A 20800-nucleotide genomic window follows, 5' to 3' on the forward strand; every position below is an offset into this window, starting at 1 on the left:
TATTAGAATAGTGTGTCAATATTTTTTTGAACAGTGACACATTTTAAAGATTCTTGATGTAAAATTTAAGCATTCTTGAAACAACTTGATAAGACATATTTTTTAAATTTTTTTCTGGACGAGGTTTTTTAAAATAGCGCTGGTTATAATGGACAATTACAGTCAATTTTTTAAAAAATTTAATGCCTTAAGAATCTTTCAAAACCATTGAAAAACATTTTATTACTTTTCTAGGAATGATAATTATGTATTAAGTTATTTTTAAGCAAAAAAGGCTTTCGTTTTCATCTGAAACTGGGAGACTAGTGATTATTCACGAACTGACGTCACTCGTTTCCATCTCCCATTCCTTATACAATTGCCGCACTGTGAAAGCCATTATACGCTTTTGCTTTCGTTTGAATTTTCGTAATTAAATCCAACAATTTTAAATGGTAAATAACTATGTGAGTACAAAGTTCGGCATATAATAAATTGTGCTCTATTGCAGCTTATTAAAAATGTGACTTAAAATAGCGTATTTTTATAATATTTCCTAATAATAATAACATCGAATAATTTATAGGGTACTCACTAAAAAATATTTTTTAGTTTAGTAAAAGAAGAGTTAGAATGAGTTATGGATGCCTGATATTACATAGTAAAATGATGCGTTATAAATACAAAATAATTTTGTTCTTTCATTTCTTTAACCATGTTAAACTTAGCTTTAAGACATAACTGTAATTATTTTTATGTTAAGTGAAAAAAAAGGTTGAATGAATTTTTTATATGGAATAGTTTTAGATCTTAAAAATGCAGTATAAAGGTTAAGTTATTGATTTTTTTTATTTATTTATTCTAGTTTGAATTTAATGCAGGGGATTATCTTCAACATAACAATAGCCTTTTTAAAAAATTGTGATCTCAGCAAAACTTTTAATACATTCTTTATAAAAAAAAAAAAATTATAAGTTAAACGAAAAAAAAAGAAGAAATTAATGTATTCAAGTAGATTTTATTAACTTTATTTTAATTTCGTTAATACAGTATAAGAGTATTGAAATCAAGCATATGCATTTATTTAGTTTTACATTAGAGACAGAGGAACTAAATTTTTTAATGTATAGAAAAATAATTTTTCATCATAGCAAAATTCCTATTTACTCAAAGAATAAAAATGGTAAGAAATGATGTTAGCATTACTGCATATTTAATTATTTAATATATAATGTTTAAATGGTTTAAGCTTAATTATATATTATTATATACTTAATTATATATGTAGATTAGAATTTCTTTTCATTTTGCATAAGTTTTATTATTATTTTTTCTAATTCTTTAGCTTTAAGTGAAACAAAAACGTCTAGCTACATGATATTCGCAGAAATTATGTGACTAAATTAAATGAGATATTTTAAGTATGAGCACATAAACTGGGGCGATAATGATGGGCAGATGTATTTCATTGGACTAGGTTCTTAAAAGTATTGATTCGTTTTCGGCGATACCTGTAATTTTTTTCACCTATTTTAATTAAATTGTTTTCACTAAAAATTTAAAATGCATTCATTTTATTATTTTAGAATTCTTCTTTGCTAATAATTTGCAGAAATAAGGAGAAAAATTAACAATAATCATACATGGTAAATACTATATTGCAGAAAGAGGAATTAAAATTCCAAGTAAAAATAATTTTCCAATTATAGCGAAATTCCTATTGACTCAAAGAATAATATTGAGAATAGATATGAGCATTAATGTGTGTTTAAATATTGAATACATAGTACACAAAAAAAGAAGAAGAAGAAATAAACTGTATTAGTAAATATTTACTTAAAATCCTACAACTCTAGTAGGAAAAAAAAAAAGGCAAAATTAAATATTTAGCGTGTGACGATGATGGATGGACAATGAACTTGATTTATGAAAACACTGATTTCTTTAATGCAATACCGAATAATCCACCCTTTATCTAAATGTATACCATTTGTATCTAATCTACGATTGATTTTGAGCAATTAGGTTATAATTGAGCAAATTACTTCAAAATAAGTGTAATAAATTAATATTTTTTTATGAACAACCACTGATTTTAGCCGAAAGAAGTGTTGATTCGCTCTGAAGAATCATTTCTTCTTCAGCTATTTTAGTGAGAAATAAACAGTTTCAAAAATCTTTCTTCCATTTTGCACACACTCTCAATGCCCTAAATTTAATGAACAAAAATTTTACTAATAATTTACAAAGGATATTCATATGATAATAAGTGATATCAAAACTGAAAGAGCATTGAAATAGCCTCATCAGGAATCGTTTTTGATTGCATCACCCACGGAGGTCTTTTTGGGCAATGCTTAATAATTAAATAAATATACATTTGGGGGAACAACTATCAGATTCAGAAGAGAATTTCCAATAAGTTAGGATAGAAATTTAAAAAAACAAACAAAGAGATGTTGCAATTGTCTATTTTTTATTTATCATTTTTAATAATAAAGGACATCATTTGATAAATGAACTAATTACATATTTAAGGATTCACTTATTATTCGCCCTTTTTAGTTAATTAATAATGAGTTGGAACTAACATGTAACTTAATGTGGCTAGTGTGGTCACATTGGATTGTAATTTATTTTATGTTACTAATCTTTCTGTGATAATGATGTGGGTTAATTTTTATTATAAGGGTTATTTATTGCATTTCTTATAATGGTATTTATTAACTAAATTATTTAATTTTGTGTAAATTTAAAAAATAATTTTGCACATGTATATAATTTTAAGTATTTAATGAATAAACTCTGCTAAATTTTGTTCAATGAAAAGTTCAGTTAATGCTTGAACACATTTCAGATTTTCCTCCCTCAAAATATTGATTAAATATGGAATCTTTTTATTTTATTTTATAGCAACTTTAAATTAAGAACTCTGATTTTTTTTAATGCTCAGCTCTCAGTTAATATTTAATATTGATTTGTCATGCTACTTTATAAAATAAAATCCAACTTCAATTGAATCAATAAAAATAAAAAAGCTTTTCCTCTAAATAAATGTTAAAAATCGATTTCTAAAGAAGTCGATTGTCTTTCTCAATAGTTTTTTGGAATGAACTAAATTTGATAAAATGCGAAAACAACCAGTTGTGATATACTAGCATGACATATACTACATTATCATAATTTACACTGAAAAAAATTCAAGTTTATTTTTTCACTTGCTGCATTGATTGTTCACGTGAAACATATGCAGAATAGGAGCATAATTAAATTTTTGCGTGTGTGTGCAGTCGAATAGTTGATATTTTGCACTGTAAATAGCATTTGAAACCTTTTAATCTATGCTATGTTGAAACAGTTCATTTAAAGATGAAAAAGAAAGAAAAAAAATCATAGAAAATATGTCGTTTTTTTCGTTTTTATTCTTTTTTTAAAATTTATTATAAATTTTTTAAGTTCATAAATATTTGTCCCTCGATGAATATTTCACTTAAGACCTTAAATTTGTTTGATATTTTTTTTTCAACTTATAGCTCGAAGATTTTTTAAAAAACTTTTTTGTGCTTAACGTTCTTTTAAAAAACGCTCAATATTTTCAAAAGAGAAAAAAAGTGTTAGCACAAGTGTTCTATTTTAAGGATTTACTTTGAAGAAAAAAGGTAGCTCTTCCTACCATTAGAAATATTTATATTTGGATTTGAAAACAAAGTGTTCTTTAAATCCTAAGTGGTAGAATATATCCATTTTGTATAGAAGCAGATCTGTTCTGCCACTTTCCTTCACATCGGTGTTTTTCGTATAGAAAACAATTTTTGCGGCATTCTTGAATTTAATGTTTAACTGTATGGTAATAGTTGTATAGATTTGTGAACAAAAGGAGTAAAGTATGATTTTTTTTTCACTTTTGTAATAGATGTTTTTAATTTTAATTATTTCGACCAATATTGTTTTCTACATGAATGATATATTTGCTGTCAAATCTAATGAGCAATGTTATTACGTTACAAAAATTATTATTTTTTCGAAGAATTTCTATAAATTTTTCTAATTTTCAGTTAAAAGATTTTTCATTTGTATTCACGTCTCCTCAAATAAGTATAATAAACGATGCTTCATTGTAGTTTTTAATCTAAACTCATTAATATGTTTTTATTATTATTATTTTAAATACCTTTTTCTGAAAATCATGGGGAAATTTTTTTTTATTTTTTATACACGAACTTTTCGATTTAACTACTTTTAAATAGTAGAGAAAGTTAAGCTTTCTTTTGAAGCTTTTTACCATTTCTTTTTTTTTTAATGCACTATGAAAAACCGGTTTCAAAAATAAATCTAAAACTTACCATTTCCTTGGAAGGCATTTTTTCTTGAGGTAAAGGTGCATTTTCAATGGAGAAAGCAAACACCAATAAACACACTATGATGAAAAAATTCTTCATCTTTAGTCTTTTATGATATCAACTCTTCTCAATCACTGGGCATTTATTATGGACCATTCGACATTTTAAATTGTTTCCCTTTCTTTCTTTTTACATTATATTATTTATTTTTGACTTTGAAACCGCACAAACTAGAAATCATTTTTTTTCCTGTTTCTTTCGTTGATTGGAGAGAGGGGGGAGGGGAGGGAAGTAGTGCGGTTTAGGAAACTTGATTAGAGCACGAAAAAGTCATCATGACTGATGCTTCTCGTTTCTTCTCTCTCATCCTCACTCTTAATTTGATGATTTATTAGATGAGGCAGAAAATTTAGTTTATTGCTAATTGTGTGATCCACATTCTACGAATTGTCATTGAAAATTCTTATATTTATTTTTTAGACAGACGACACAGTTGATAATTAAATAAAATGAAAATTTTAAAAACTATATCTTTTACTAAAAAGAAGAAGAAAAAAAAATTTTTTTTTTTGTGAGACGTAACACGAAAATATGCAAGACCATTGCAAGAGCATCATTTCGTGTGAAATAGTCTTGTGTGGTTTTAGAAGTTATAATGACGAAAGAGATACGCCCTCTCTACGTATAATGTTTTAATATTGGCAAAAATAAAACTAGTTTTTCTTTTTGGAATGTGTATGCTTAATAATATATTATATATATTTTATAAGAAAGAGGTTGACATAAAAGAAAAGAAAATTTTGGGAATTACATTTTTCAAGTGGGCTAAAGGGAAAAAAAACGAATTCATTTTTTTCTGACATAAAACAGGGCGCAATCACTTTCTGAAGTCAAGAAAACTTCTATTCTTGTCAAAAAGGGATATTTTCTGTGGTGATAGAAGCTAATTATTAAAGTGATGCACCCTACGTTTTAGGATTGTCAAAAATAAGCCTTTTTTTTTCCAGTCTACTTGAAAAACGTCTTCTTTTAGCTTATTTCTTTCAAAATATGTGTGCTAATTTCCTTATGTCGGAAAAGAGTTGAAGTTTTATTTGCACCCTTTAGGTACCAAGTGTTACTTGTGTTGCCATCAAGCACAGATCTCCAAAGAAGGTCTCAAGATAGTCGGAAATGAATTAAAAATTTAATTGTTGATTCATTATATTTGGAGATAAAATATCTATCATGAAACGATTGAAACTTGTATTGTCAAGAAACACGTCCCGTAGTCAGTCAGAAAGTGGTGGAAATTTCGAAGGCAAGGTTTCACTGACATCAAATCGAGTTCATAAAAACTTGGAAATAGTTAATAAATGTCATATACGTATTTCATTGAACCTGAAATAATGATTCGCAAGCCTAAGCATCTTGAAACAAAACGGCGAAAATTCGAATTCATAATTTTATCTTAGTTATTTCAAAAAATTTTATTTCAATAGATCATCGAGAAGAAAATAAATTTAGGAAATCGTTTAGCATTAAATGATTGGATACTTGCAAACGACGATCATTGCGTCATCAGCCTATCAAGTTCGACATACACGCGTAACATCACTCGCAGGCATCCAATTAAATCTAACTGAAAGAAAAAAATACAAAAAAAAAAGCACTAATGGAAGAGCAGAAATGGACATACTATGGTTTCAGTTCTATATACAAGAACCTTCTATGTCTGAACACACGATGATGAGGGTAGAGTTGTGAAAAGAACATAAACGTGCAAAGTGGTTTAACCAATTTCGACATAAGAACAAGTTAGAAAGAGATATCATAAAAAAGTCAAAAGAGAAGATAAAAAACATGTAAGAGGAGATTTGGCTGTGGGTGCAACAGATTAAATTAAAATAGACTACCAAATATAAGAACCGGTACCGGTAGAATACCGGAAAAATTACTAACAACTAAATAATTAGAATTTTTCATAAGAGGGAATGGAATGACTCCCAAAATTCACATTCGGTAGATGAAGAACAGTGTTGAATGATTTTAACAGAAGAAAACTTATGATTAGAATTCCAACTATGCAGAATCTATGCCTTTAAGTCGAAGTGTGAGATAGGGATTTTAAAACGACGTCCAAATCCATTTATGCGCACATAGACACAGAATTCGATGAATGCCCCAGCTACTAACTGATGGGGTCAAAGTTAAGCTGGGGTATTCCGTGTCAATAAGGTCTTGCATATAACTTTTATTTCTTCAGAAAGAAAAATTTCATCTCAATGTTTTATTGCTCTGAAACTATAAATTTTTACTTTTGTTGATCTTTCTTAAAGTAATCAATAAAAATTATTATTGCAAGCAATGAGATTAATTAAACAAGGTTTACTAAAGAGAATAAGATTTATTTTTACTCTCCATAAAAGTTCTAAAATCGAAATTTCCACATTTTAAACCTAAAGAAATGTAGTAACAAATTCAACGGAATCTAAATATTTTGTGGTTGATACGGTTTTTCACATCGGAAATGACGTTTTTAATGTATATCCTCTATAGAATGAAACATCCGGAACTGTGTAACATTTTTAAACTGAATGAATAATCCTGCACAATTCCTAAAATTGTTACATTTGAATGATGATTTCTTTTTACAAAAATCACTACAGGAACACTCATGGTTATGATTTTTTTTTTATTTTCTCGGCTACTAGTTAGTAGTCACATTTTTAAAGGTGGCTATTTTTTCAATTGCGGAATTTTGAACCTTGCGGAAACAAAATCTTAATGCATATTCTAATTTTTTTAATTGTACATAATACAATTAGACATTATTTATAATTAAGAAATACTTAATTATAAGTATTAATAATACAATATATATTAATACTTAATAATATTACTATGTATAACGTATCCATTAACGATAACTTCTCAGGAGGTCATTTTTAAATAAGTAAAAAATATTGACAAACTATACGAATTATTTCATTTCAATACAATTTAAAAAAAAAAAAAAAGAATCATTAGTTGATAAAGCCTTATTACAACTCAATTTGTGTAATGATTGAAAATCTGTAATATTATGATAAATTTTGCAGAATTCCATGAAATTTAAATGAATCCTTTTTCAGTTCATTTCTTTTAACAAAAATATCACGAAATTAAATAATTAATTTCTTTAAATTCGGGCTTCATTCGCTCAGCGGCCTAAATCGTAATGAAATATAATTTTTATAGTGCTGTTTTTTTAATTTTTTAAAAATTTTTTTTAAACCTTTTTATTTTCTGGTTACTTTTAGTCCTTTTATTATTATTATTTCTTAGCTTTTTTCCATTTGTTGCTGTGTGAACTTTCAAAATGTGTACAACACTGAAGGATATATTTTCAGTGTATATGGATTTTGTGTGTAATGTATTTCTATATGTGATGTGACCGACTGTTTAGTAAATGTCAATTTAATAGGTTCCAGTGAAGTATAAATAGAAGTATATCTAAAAAACGGTGGGTGACATGGATATGTAATTTGAATCTGTAAATTTTAATTATCTTAGAAAATGTATTAACACTCGTTCAAAAGAAGGGAACGTGTTTTTGATGTATACTTCATTTCTTAGAAAATAAAAGAACAATTTAAAAATTTCAAGTATTAGATTGCATTTCTTAAATTTATGTGAGCCTTATATTTAATGTAAGCCTATTTCTTATTCAAAATCATTTTGGTGTAAATTTCCAGCAAAGTTCGTCTCCTTAAAGTAGTTACTAAATTTCAAAGTAGTTTCTAGTCATTACATTTAAAAAAAAAGTAGGTGTAGTTAATTACATTTGGAACAAAGTAGTTATAGTTAATACATTTGGAACAAAGTAGTTATAGTAAACTACAGAAATAACGTAGTTTTCACGACCACTGCTCTAGACAAACGGTTCCAACGTTTTTTTTTCCAGCTATGAAACACTAACCCTTTACATTACAAACTTATTATAAAAAGATGAATTTTCTCATGAAGAAAAAAATAGCTAATTATTTCAAAAGTATTTAATGTGAAGAATGAGATTTTATCATTAAGTAGTGGGCTCCCCAACCACCGAATGCAGTTTTATTGGGTTTGCTTTGCTCGATACTAATTTAAACCCACTTGAAATGTGTTCTAACGTAAAATCTTAAGAGTTTAAATCAATTATCTTTAAAACTAATTCCTCTTTTAAAAAAAGTTATAATTTCTAGTGAATTATGAGTAATTGAACTATAAAATTTTAAATTGAAATAAATGAAATGCAATGGAAAAACGAGCAGAAACAAAACAATAATTATGATTTTAAAAACAACATGTGTTGAATTTCTTCTTGACATATAACTTTGATCTTCCATTAAAAATATCGATCTTTAAAATGCAAAAATCGAGCGATATATATATATATTTATGTAATTTATGTAATTTTATGTAATTTTGTAATTTTTCCATGTGCAAATCCATTTCGGGCAAATCCGTGGCTAAAATTATGTACTAAAATTTTTTCTTTGTTAATCTTTCCATGTGCAAATCCATTTCGGGCAAATCCGTGGTAAAATTATCTATTAAAATTTTTTCTTTGATAATTTAAATAATTTTTCTATGTGCTAATCCATATCGTGCAAATCCGCGGCTAAAATTATTTGCAAAGCAGGCAATTTATGTTTCTCTTTTCTATTTTATATTTTTTCTTAAATAAACATCTATCTTCTAAAACTATTTATGATCAATTTTTAAAATTATCCAGTATAATATTACCTTGCGCACATCCATTTCGGGCCCATCCTTGGTAACTAACAAATCAAAACTCAGAATAACAAATCACTTCAGCAGTGCAGTAAGAACGACACTTTAAAACCCTCTTGTTACACTCAATTTGCGCTTTTGTTTTCATCTTTTGTTTTCATATTTTGTAATCTGGCAATCTTTCTGCGAAAACATTTTTAAATCATTCTTGAAAAATATCTGTCCATGTAAGTTGTTATGATTTTGCTACTCGCTTTATAGTCCCCCCTTTTTAATGTTTTTTCTTTTTATTTTATTTTATTATCTGTTTTTACATGTTATTTTTACTTATTTGTACTTTTTGTGATCTATTTCATTTGTTGTTAGTTATTTTAAAAAAAAAATTTTTTGAGTGCTCCTCACACTATTGTATTAATATATTTTGCTTTGGCTTTATTGATACAATATCAGAAAGCACTCTGTTTTGCGGATATAATCGTGTGGGCTGAAGAAAAGATTATATCTTTTTTTTCCGGCTTTTTTTCCGGTTTTTTATTAACTCATTTTTTTTTTTTTTAAATAAAATGTTGTTTGTTATTTTTTACTTATTATTTCCCACCGCCTTTTTTCATATGTCTATAATTTTTCTTTGTTTTATTCTTCATTTTGAACTTATATATATAAATATATATGTAATAAAAAAATTATAAATACTTTTGTATTAGTAACAACATTAAAACTCTTTCGTTTTCATTAAATGTCTTTGGTAAAGAATAGGTGTAGAAATTCTATTTTTGGGAATTCCAGGCTGAAAACATACCATTGAATTATAATTAGATTTATATTTCAAAGAAGGAGTTATTTTTAGAATCTTGTCCCTCTTTCACTTCCATATTAGGAAGCATTAAATGATTTTCCATAATGCGTAGAGTTACAAGGTATGTGCGACTGGAACCTGTTTACATCAAAATCTGTAAGTATTTAATGCGGGACCGATGGTTTTCGCATGTCTCTTGCTGAATAACGTACTCCATAAAAGATCTGCCGGAACCATCCGGAGTTTTATCCACACCCCCTCCCTTGTGGAGTGGGGATGTGAACTGTTATAACCACCAGCCTACCTTTAAATAAACCTTTTCATAAAGTGTATTGGCTTATGACTGCATTATTAAAGCTGAATACAACAATGATAACAAGGATGTAGTCCTGTTATTATAAGCCTCGCAGGATTTTAGCTTCGCTGAGGAAACCCTTTGGAGGAAACTTACGCAGTTCTTTAGAGGCCGGCTGTACTTCGGAATTCCTCATCCCATCACCCCCGGGGGGGAAATACATAAAATATATCGAATATCTCATTCGCCTGGACAGTTGAAAATAAGCAGTCAAATTCTTCTTCAACTAATGTCAATTCATAATTCATCCAGTATCTTCACCAACAAAAAAATTCTTCAATCATCAAACTTTTTGTTTATATAAATGATACCTACGCCCAGTGTAACTTAACGAACAACGACTTTGCATTTGTCTATGCTGCATGTTACGTCTACGTTCTGAAGGCGATGGGTACAACTAGAAAGCTGAGATTCGATCTTTTTCTCTCCTCTTGGACAAAAGAGAAAATCTGCATTGGGCTCCTGATAGACGTTAAAAAGTTTTCGTTTTGAAATCTCATCCCTTCTGGAAAGCGTAGCATTTTATGGTCAATAAATTGTTCTCACCCCGCCTCATTCAAGGAGAAATATGATTCCTCTTAACAAAGAAACTAGAACAACTTTCATCTGATGTTGTGATTTTCAAAATGTGTTTTGGAATCGAAGAAACACATTTTTTTCCCCTATCAACTTTCATCTGATGTTGCGATTTTCAAAATATCTTCTTGGACTAATTCGAACTTTTTCACGTATCCTTTTTGTGGTAATTTTTTTTACATTTCTCATAAAACACTAATTTTTATTGATTAAGAAAAAAAAAGCACTCATGTAAATAACAAAAATCATAGATTATGATTCAAAATTTTTTCTCATACTTGATGTTTCAACTGAAACAATTGCTTTTTTTTACACAGTGATCGTATTTACTGTTGAAAAAAAATTTTATTTCTTGAGAAATTTTTATTTTCAGTGAATTGATTGTTTTGATTGACATAGGAAATGTTTAGAAAATTTTTTTTCATACTTATTGTTTTATGTGTTACAGTTTCCATGAATTATTGATTAGTAGAAAATTTATATTTTTGTTTTACTATAGTGTGTAGGGTTAAGATAAAAATGCCATTACAAATTTTTTCTCTTCTAAATGCAACTACAATTATCAATGATAACAAGAATGTAGTCCTGTTATTATATATATACACATGTATACTAGGGGACTAAGCCCCCTGTTCGCTGCCGCTCACCAACCTTTGCAATAATTGTCGTTTCTTGGAAACAGTTTTTCCACTAAACCTGTAGTGTTCTATCAACCAAGCTATCACGGCTCTAGTGCTATCAATTAGTATAATAAATAATTAGATACATTGCTGTCAAACAAATTTAATGAGTTCACAACCGTAATTTAATATTTTCGCTCACCAAACAGGCGGATACTCTTTTTGTTTGCATCTTATTGTGCATGAAGCTGATCATTAAGTTCTAAATCATTTAACAGATCTCTTTAAGTTTAATTTATAGCAGTATATTAATGTTATCTGCACAAAAATTATAATTGTAAAACGGTAAATAAGATTCGACCATCTTTCTAAGTAACTTTATCTTTTAAGATAAAGTTTCTTAGAAAGCACAGAATTACATTTTCATAATAAAAAACAACAATTTTCCTTATTTTTTACTCTTCAATTAAAAACGTAATAATAGCAGTACAGAAAAGAAGAAAAAAAACTTTAAATTAGGGATACAAAGATATTTATAGCGAAACAATACTTTTACCACTTTTATTAATTTTATGCTGATGATAACCAAAACAATGTGGACTCAATTTTGTTTGGCTGTTTTGTGTGTTACTAACCGCAAGTCTTCTGTGATTGGCTATGTGTTATCATTTCACTCCCTTCTTATATTATATAAAGATATATAAAAACCTTAAATAATTTAACCATTCTGCTTTCATAGATAACACAATGTTAAATAATTTACACTTACATGAATTATGTCATTTGACATTTAAATAAAAAGCAAAAAAAAAAATTTTCTTAACTTACCAAAAGAGGCCAAACCAAACTAACCAACAAGCAACTCTAATGAGCAAACTCTTATGACTAAAAAATATGGTTATCCTGGTTAGCTCATTTCAAGTCGAAAGTTGTGCTTCTCTGTGATTTTTTATTATCAAATCTTAACATACCCCACCCCTTCATAAAAGTTTCACAGGAAAAAATTAGCTTTTGAAATTCAGGCAAACGACCCCGAAGACAAGCCATCCACTTGAAGAAAAAAGACAAAAAATTAGAAGCTCAGAAAGGAATCTGACAACACTTTATCTGAAGCATTAAAGATGGGGTGACATTTGAAACTAAAAATTTTCCTATCACTCAGCAAAAGTACGCATATATCACCTCAGGGATGAGTAAAAGATGATTCGGTATTAGTAGTGCAAGGTCGGAGCCCAGTAGGGGGTTGGGGGGAATCTGCTCTCCCTATCGGGATGAACTTAAAAATCGGCGTGAAAATGCGACTGCCTTGTAAAGAAATATAATTATATTCTTAAAAAAATCTAGTTTTTTTTCTTTTTTTGTAAATGAGAATAAATTAAAAACAAAAAGACGAGTATAGTTCGTCTACGGTAAGGACTCCCCCTGCCCCAAAGTCTGAGACAGTCTGCTGCTGTGGAAACAAGAATAGCACATTTCTGGGAGGTTAGCTTCTTTTCACTCTATATAGGGGTAACACAGTTGACCGAAGAAAAAGATTCCCTTCCTCTTGCGGATCCGAGCCAAAACCTGTCTTAAACAGTAATCGCACACCCCCACTTGAAATAGTTATACCTCGTTACCATAGTCACTGCCACCTGTCCAGACGAATGGCTAGGTGAGTTCTTACTTTAGACAAACTATATGTGTTCGCTTTTATTTACACTTTACCACCAACTTCCTGTTTAGACATCCTTTTCTCAGAAAATTCTGAGGGTCAAATCTTTTTCCTGTCTCTAAATGGAAAGTTATTCAACACCCCTAAGGGATAGAGGAAACAAGAAGATTGTCCTACCCCCATCGTCCTAACGTGACGATGGGGTAGGAGTTTTTGACAGCCATCCACGCTTTTTTAGGCTTACTATAATACATGTACACTTTCACCGCATTTAGTAAAGAAAAGTATTTTGTAAAACGCCAAATCGTTTCACGAAAAGAATTCTATTTCGAAATTATTTGGAAGAAATGACGAAGTAAGTTTTCTCCGTCAATCTATTTTTTTTTTTAATTTTGAATTTAATATTTATAGATACTGGTAAATTCACACATAATTGCTCAGATATGAGTTAAAATATCAAATAAACTTGTAATACCCATACATGCCAAGTTGTCTTATAAATTACAATAAAGATGACCTCGTCGAAAAAGTTCACCTATCCGTTGAGAAAATGTTTTTAAAAAAAAAAAAATATATAAATTTATTCTATTATGCTGAATTTTATTTATTTGTTTTTAGNCATGTGTACTATAAAAAAAATATACAATTGCAAAGTTCAATTTTTTTAAAATTTGTCTACCATATTAAATTTAATGACAATTAAATGAATACCAAGGTGGCCCTTGGACGACTAAATTTTTATTGCTAAATTAAACCCTACGAATGACCTAAGTATCTCTTTAAGTTATGAAATAATCTCAGTATTTCTTGAGAAATTAATTAAAATGTCAAAATCTGAAAGTGTCTCGCCCATCATTGTAGGGCAGTATGTATTATTGTTGCTCAATAGTTGTATTCTCTGTTGAATAATTACTCGCACAAACGTGTGGAAGTAGAGCGTCAATCACAGTAAATCATTCTTATCTCTAAGAATATTTTAAGGTTACATTAAATTAATTTTGATAGACTATAATCAAATGATCACTGACAAAGTGTCCATCTTAAGGCTTTAAGACCTCAAAAATTAATAATTTCTGATTTTTTTTAAATTTTTTTTTTTAATTTAATTTTTATCTATTGAGAGATATTTAGAGATTATTCTAATTCACAAAATATTCCAGAAGGTTCGTAAGCATTAAAAATAGTCTTGAATGTATGCACAAACTGTAATTTGTTTCAATTTTTGAATTTTTATTGACTATTTGATTTTTATTGAATATTTGATTGACTTGTATAATCAATAATCTGAAGAATATGTAAACTACTATTAATTCCATTTCACATAGGATCAATATTTTTTTTTCCCTTTAAGTTTAGAATATTTGGTAAATTTGGCTTGACGACTTTTATTAAACGATTAAAAAAATAATGCCCTATCGGGGAACATTCACTGGCGGGTATTCAGAACATCTGAAAGAACTTTTAATTTAATGAATTTAAAAAAACTGGTATTTATAAGGAAGTAATTACTGCAGACAAAGTTTAACTGCGTGGAACAATCAGAACTATTAAAAAAGGATAAAGTATCTGGACGAGCATCAAAGAAAACAAAATGGCGATACAAAAGAACATTAGCAAAATGTAATAACAAATGAAAAAACAAAGATGTTGACACTGTTTAAAATAGGTATTTTTTTTAAAAATAATTACATGCTATACAACTTTTGATAAACCAGTACAGTTGTAAAGTTCAGCATACCCATGCGCCTTATCAGGCGCATGGGTGTGCTGAACTTTATGACGTATTATATGATCATTTTCTAGAATTAAGGAAGCTTTGCAATCATCTGAAATTCACTTATAATAGATTTTCGTTCTGTGTTTCATCCTTATTCTAAATAAAAATTCATTAAATCAAACTAATTTACCACCTCAAATTGATTCGACATACTCAAACTGAGCCATTTTGTTTGCATGTAAATCTTGGAGCCAACCTTAAAAAGTGATAAAGATAGTGGTGTTATCTCTCCCCTCTTTTACAAACAAAACTGGAAATTCAACTCCTTATCAACCCATACCCAATATAACAGGCGCTCATAAAGGAATTTTATTTATTTTTTTTTTTTAATTTTTAATACTTTTTATTCCTGTACTGATTCACTCTTACTCTTTCACTTATTTTACACTACAATATTTTAAATCGTTAATTTTTTAACTGGAATTTTAATATTTTTCCCATTATTTTAGAACAATTTAAGTCAAAATAAGTGAAAATATTATATTTAACATTTTAATAATTTATGATTACGAAATACAACATGAAACACCGTTGTTTTTCCTGCGTTAAAATGTAAATTTTCTAAACATGACACTTCCAAACAATCTTCAAATGTGCACTTATTTAGATTTAAATTNTTGCACGTTTTTGAAACAGTGAAAACTTACTTAATGCAGCAAAATGAAATTGAAGGAGCATTTTTTTCTTTTTATGAGGTCAAAAAAAAAAAAAAAAAACTTTCTAATAACACTTCTAAAAAAATGCACAAGTTGTTTCCTGATAATCTAAACGAATTTTTAGTAACTATTCGAGTGTTTTTTATAATTAAAAAATACCTAAATATATTTTTGCTTATAATTAGAGCTTCAGAAATTTTTTTTTAGAACGGGCACCAGTCTCCAATCTACGTCAAAAGATTATTAATATGCTACCTTTGTAATTTTTCGCCTACATTTTACGACGACGTCAAATGAATCAACAGCAACGAAAGCATCTATCTATCTATATTATATAAAACGCTAATACGTACGTATGTATCAATAAAACCGATGATATTTCTTTTCTCGCGCTGGCAACAGTTTTNCCAATAGCCCATTGTGCAGCTCTAGTGCGACGTAAATTAACAACAACAACAACATTAAAAGTTACAAATTATTATTGAATTTTAAAAGTGAATGAAAAAAAAAACTAGCATATTACTAATTACAAATGTTTAAATATTTGAAAATTCAAAATTATATAGCTGGAACGCTAAGCTTTTTAAACTCAATTTTGACAGACTTTGATAGATATTTCTTTGACAGATATTTCCGAGTACTAATGAAATTTTGAAAGCAAGCGAAAGAAATTATTTTGCCTTTAAATCGCCTTATTTCTGTTCCAGTTCTTCTTTCAGAACCTCAGCTATCAAAGAGCTTTTAGCAATAAACTTTATTGAAAAATATAAGTTCTGGTATTGGACTGTTATATACTATAATAGTCCAATACAAGTGCCGTTCTGGTATTGGAATATTCTGAATTGGTTGAACAAGCGAAGGTTGTAACGTGTGATCACAAACGAGAAACCAAAAACCGGTTTCTCAACTTAGTTGCCTCCACTTGGTTGCCTAGTGTCATCAGCACTTTAGATAGAATACAGGGTTGCAAAAAATGTACTTATAACTTCGCTTGCAAAACTGAACTATTATGCGGTACAGAAGAGAAAATTGAATTTTTACTTTAAATGATTCCAATCGATACATTAATTACATTTTCATACCAAATATTTTGTAAACGTTTTGTTAAATGTAGGTGAAATTTCTAATTCTTAGTGCCGAATAATATTTGCGTTAGAAGAATAAGAAGCGAGGAAATGTTCTGAAAGAGCTGCGACTATGGCAATATTTTTTCTTTATTACAGAAGTAATTACAATTGAACCATACAGTACAAAATACCACATCGATAACAGAAGAAAAAAAAGGTTTATATTAAAATGAATCTGTACATGATCAAAATTATAGTGTTAATGTTAATACAATCAAAATAATATTTTAACCTCTTAGAAACACCCTTGAAAAAAATGATGTGAGAAAAAATGTGAAAGTATAATTTAAATATTTTGAAATAATTTGTTTGAGCCCCTGTCGGGGATGGCTTCACTCCTTGTACAGCTAAGTTTGGCATAATCCTTGTATCAGTGAAGTATAGGTAATTGATTTGAAAATAAGGACTTTTTTTTTTACCATGAGCAAATTATTCGATCAGAGCATTTTATTCTCATCATAACAAAACTGTTCCAATTGAAGCAAAATTTTTCAAGCACTTGGGGTGATAGTTTCTAGAGATATACAGCTGATCATGCTTTGACCTCTCTGGGTCCCCCCAAATGTGGTCAGATGGAACAAAAAACTCTTTTCCTTAGAGAAGGGTGCATTTCAAATCATTCTGAGGAAAAACTATTTTCCTTAGAAGGATTTGAACATTTTATTAAAAATCATTCGTTTTTAAATCCCCCCTAAAAAACGTTGTTTTAAAGCAAAAATAATGTCAATTTCTTTTTCAAATTTTTTCCAATAGAAAGTAACCATGTCGGTTGTCGCCAGTTGAAGGGGTACACCAGGATATCTCCCAGTGGGCCAGTCCATTCCCGGTGAAAATTCGAAGTTCGTTGTTGAGACATAGTTACAAAAAAAGTCTTTTCTTTTTACTACCTCTATGAGTGTTAACTAACTGTGGTATATACTTATTTTATGCGTATCTCTTGACACACTTTGCAGAAAATGAGCCTTTTCTCCATTTTATTAAACTTATAATGGGGCATTTTTTTACCTTCAAAAATATTTTTTATAATAAATTTACTCCTAAGGGATTTGGCCTGCAGGTTATTTGTGCTCTACGTTATTCTTCATTTAGAATACATCATAAAAACGGCTTAATTTTATTTAAGACTAATATGCAATGAATTAATTTCCATCATCAGTACTAGACAGGTTTTCCCTTGCCATTATAAATAATAATCGATCTTACATTTAATAATTGAAAATAATTTTCAGAACCAAAAATCCTTTGTTACAGTTCCTACTTGCTATGAGATGCTCCACCGCCTTATCTTTGGCACTTGGATAAATATAAAATTCAAGCTTGAAAAATTCTGTCTTTTGGTGAAATTCAAATCACTATCTCAGTTACCCGTTCAATCAAGAACAGGTTTCATTGCAATTTTTTTTGTATCAAAACTAAATTTCTAATTTAAATTTCATAATCTGTGAATAAATTTTTCTTACACAATTGAAAAAGTGGTGTAGCATGTAAAATTAAATCAAGCAGTTTTGACAACTGCAAAAATTCCTTTTTTAGAGAGATTTTTAGGATTCCTGAAATGTTCCAGCTAGCACACCTCCCCCTTGTAAAACATTGCGGTAAAATCTTTTGCACCTGGATTTGTAAAATTCAGACGCAATTTATGTATGAGATATTTCTCTATCTCCATTCAATGTATATAATATAAGGGAAAGTTGGACAAAACGGGATACCATTATTGTTTTTATTTACTAAGGAAAATCTGTTAAGGAGAACCACAAATTATTTTTTTATAGCTACATCACTTATTGAAGCACAGAAAAAACGTATTTTAAACTAATTTTAATGACTGTGAAATAGAAATAAAAATCATTTTCCAAACTCTTACATGTCCCGTTTTAGCATACCTGGGTTGGACAAAACAGGATAGGGTTTACAATGTTTAATTTTTTGTGTAAAACTAACTAAAAAACATAATTAACTGACAGCAAAATTTCTAAAAATTGTATTTATGGGATTTTATTGCTTCTAACATTTTTATATAGACTGTTGTTTTTTAATTAAGTACACAAAAATTATGATACTACATATGTTTTAAAAGATTTTATGAGTTTTCAAACATGAACGCTTATTCCATAATTTTCACTGTCGAGATGCGTCTCGAGCCCTTAAGGCCCTTTCTACGCTGAAAGACAAGTCAAATTGAAGGAGCTATGGGTGGGAGAATGGGAGGAATAGGCCTGGACATAGGGGGTGGAGATATACTGTTAGACCATGGAAGTCCGGGTTACATTTTTTTGGCAAAACTCAATATTTAAAGGGTGCGCCAAAAATAGATCACGCAACTATACTTATTACTTTTCCACTATTTTTGGTGTATAAAACGGAGGTAGTGTGATTCCTTGTTACTCCTCTTATTTATTTAATTATTTTTCCACCATTCATCATTCCAAATATTGGTAATATCAATTAAAATTTAAAATAATGTATGACACTGTTTTTTATTCTTTCATATTAGGAATGCTTTAAAACATTTACTCTGCTCTAGAAAAAGATTTATATTGTAAATATTAATAGTCTAACCAACAATAATTTTGTATAAATTGTTTTGGGTCTTTCAATCTTCTTTCTGCGTATCCCCAACAGTAAATAAATATTACAGCCTCGATATCATTTTGAATTTTCTTTCACTCACGTAACTATGTAATATAGCGTGTATATCGTCATTACATCTCCGAATATTTCAGACCATATTTTACTTAAGAATTAAAGTGCGCAAGGGTTTTACCAAACCGGGGACAATTAACTTGATCCTAAAGGTATATTCAAAGGTTTATTCTATATTTCTGATGTTATTGAAAAATGTGAAAACTTATTTTTCATGATTCACGACGAATAAATCTTAATGTCTTTTTCTACATTTTCTTGGAGTTTCAAATAGATTTTAACTTGCAATTTCAATAGATTTAAAAAAATACAACTGAAAAATTAAATTATAAACTTTCAAAAATTTAATGTATTTAAATATATACAAAATTTTTTATTTAAAAAAAAAGTAAGTAACTTTAAAATAACACAGTAGTCATTTAAGGATTAAAAGAAAATACAACATAATGTGAAATTAATATTTTTACTGTGGTGAAAACCAAAAAAATGAATACTTAAGCATTTGTTGAAACTAGGATCTTCCAGAACATTATTGTTGAGACTAGGGACTGTTTTCCTCCTTTTGGGGAATATAGCCCCTAATCCAGCAAAAAAAATTTTTTTTCCCTAATAACACTGAAGTCTAAACTTCAGATTAAAGACCAAGTGTCAAACTTTTTATTCTCTCATTGAAATAAAAATACTGAAGTCTTTAACTTCAGATTAAAGACCATTGTGTCAATTTTTTTTGCATTTTATATTGAAATTTTTTTGATAAAAAGTGTCAATTTGTATTTTTATATCTCATATCACTTGCATTTTCATATTTTTTTTTTATCTTTCATGTTGTTGAATATGAATATTTACATCTTTTAGAAAATTTTTTATAGATTTTCTTGTCCTAAGTGAAAAGTTTATTTTAATTGTGTTAGTATGAGGAATAACTTTATTTACTGTGATCATCAAGAAGGACTGAAAAATCTACTGAAAATGAAGATCTAACACTTCAATTTGATGGTAGCTTTACTTCAAATTTTTTTTTCTTCCTCGAACACTTTAAAAAAAAAAAAATTTTTTTTACTTTGTGTACTAATGTGTAATTTTTATAATTCATGTTACTTTATATCTTGTTAACATTGCAATTTAATTCTTTTTATTTTAATTGTGTCATCATAGGGAAAGTTTTGCAAAGGGATAATTTTAAAATTTTTTTTGATGTTAGTTAAAATTTTTCGGCGAGGGGGGATGTAACATAAAAAGCTTCTATTAATCTTTTTACGTTAGTTTCTTTGCTATAAAACAACTCCTACTTTATTACTAATTAATTATTCTATTCCAAATTCTTTCTCACACTTTTAAAAGCCACATCCTGTTCTTAAATCTATTTTTGGCTCAACTATGCATTTAATTAAGAGCAGGACATATCTCCCTATGCTTTGTGTGGGAAAAGCTAGATTTCTTTCATAAACCAATAGTAATCCTTATCACTTCCCTTTTCCCCTCAAATATAACAAAATAGAGGGAAATTCCTTTGCTACTTTCCCTAAGATAAAAACTTAAG

At 28.5% G+C, this 20800-nt stretch overlaps 1 protein-coding gene across 4 annotated transcripts in view; it reads right to left on the reverse strand.

Annotated features, from left to right (window-relative positions):
* Nucleotides 1-12453, reverse strand: part of LOC107451952 (matrix metalloproteinase-17) — a 46026-nt gene extending 33573 nt beyond the window's left edge. The window contains exon 1 of one of the 4 annotated variants that reach the window (XM_071177051.1): nucleotides 12256-12453. Coding sequence is in view for 2 of the 4 variants with exons in the window: in XM_016068209.3 (XP_015923695.1) it covers nucleotides 4323-4418 (96 nt within the window). In the remaining 2 variants the exon portion in view is untranslated. Of the gene's footprint in view, nucleotides 1-4322; nucleotides 4661-12255 lie in introns of those variants that run through there. The other 3 variants (XM_043050108.2, XM_016068209.3, XM_016068201.3) reach the window with 3 other exon arrangements.
* Nucleotides 12454-20800: the final 8347 nt, after the last annotated feature.

The sequence above is a fragment of the Parasteatoda tepidariorum genome, chromosome 2, assembly GCF_043381705.1.
Source record: "Parasteatoda tepidariorum isolate YZ-2023 chromosome 2, CAS_Ptep_4.0, whole genome shotgun sequence".
Lineage (NCBI taxonomy): Eukaryota > Metazoa > Arthropoda > Arachnida > Araneae > Theridiidae > Parasteatoda > Parasteatoda tepidariorum.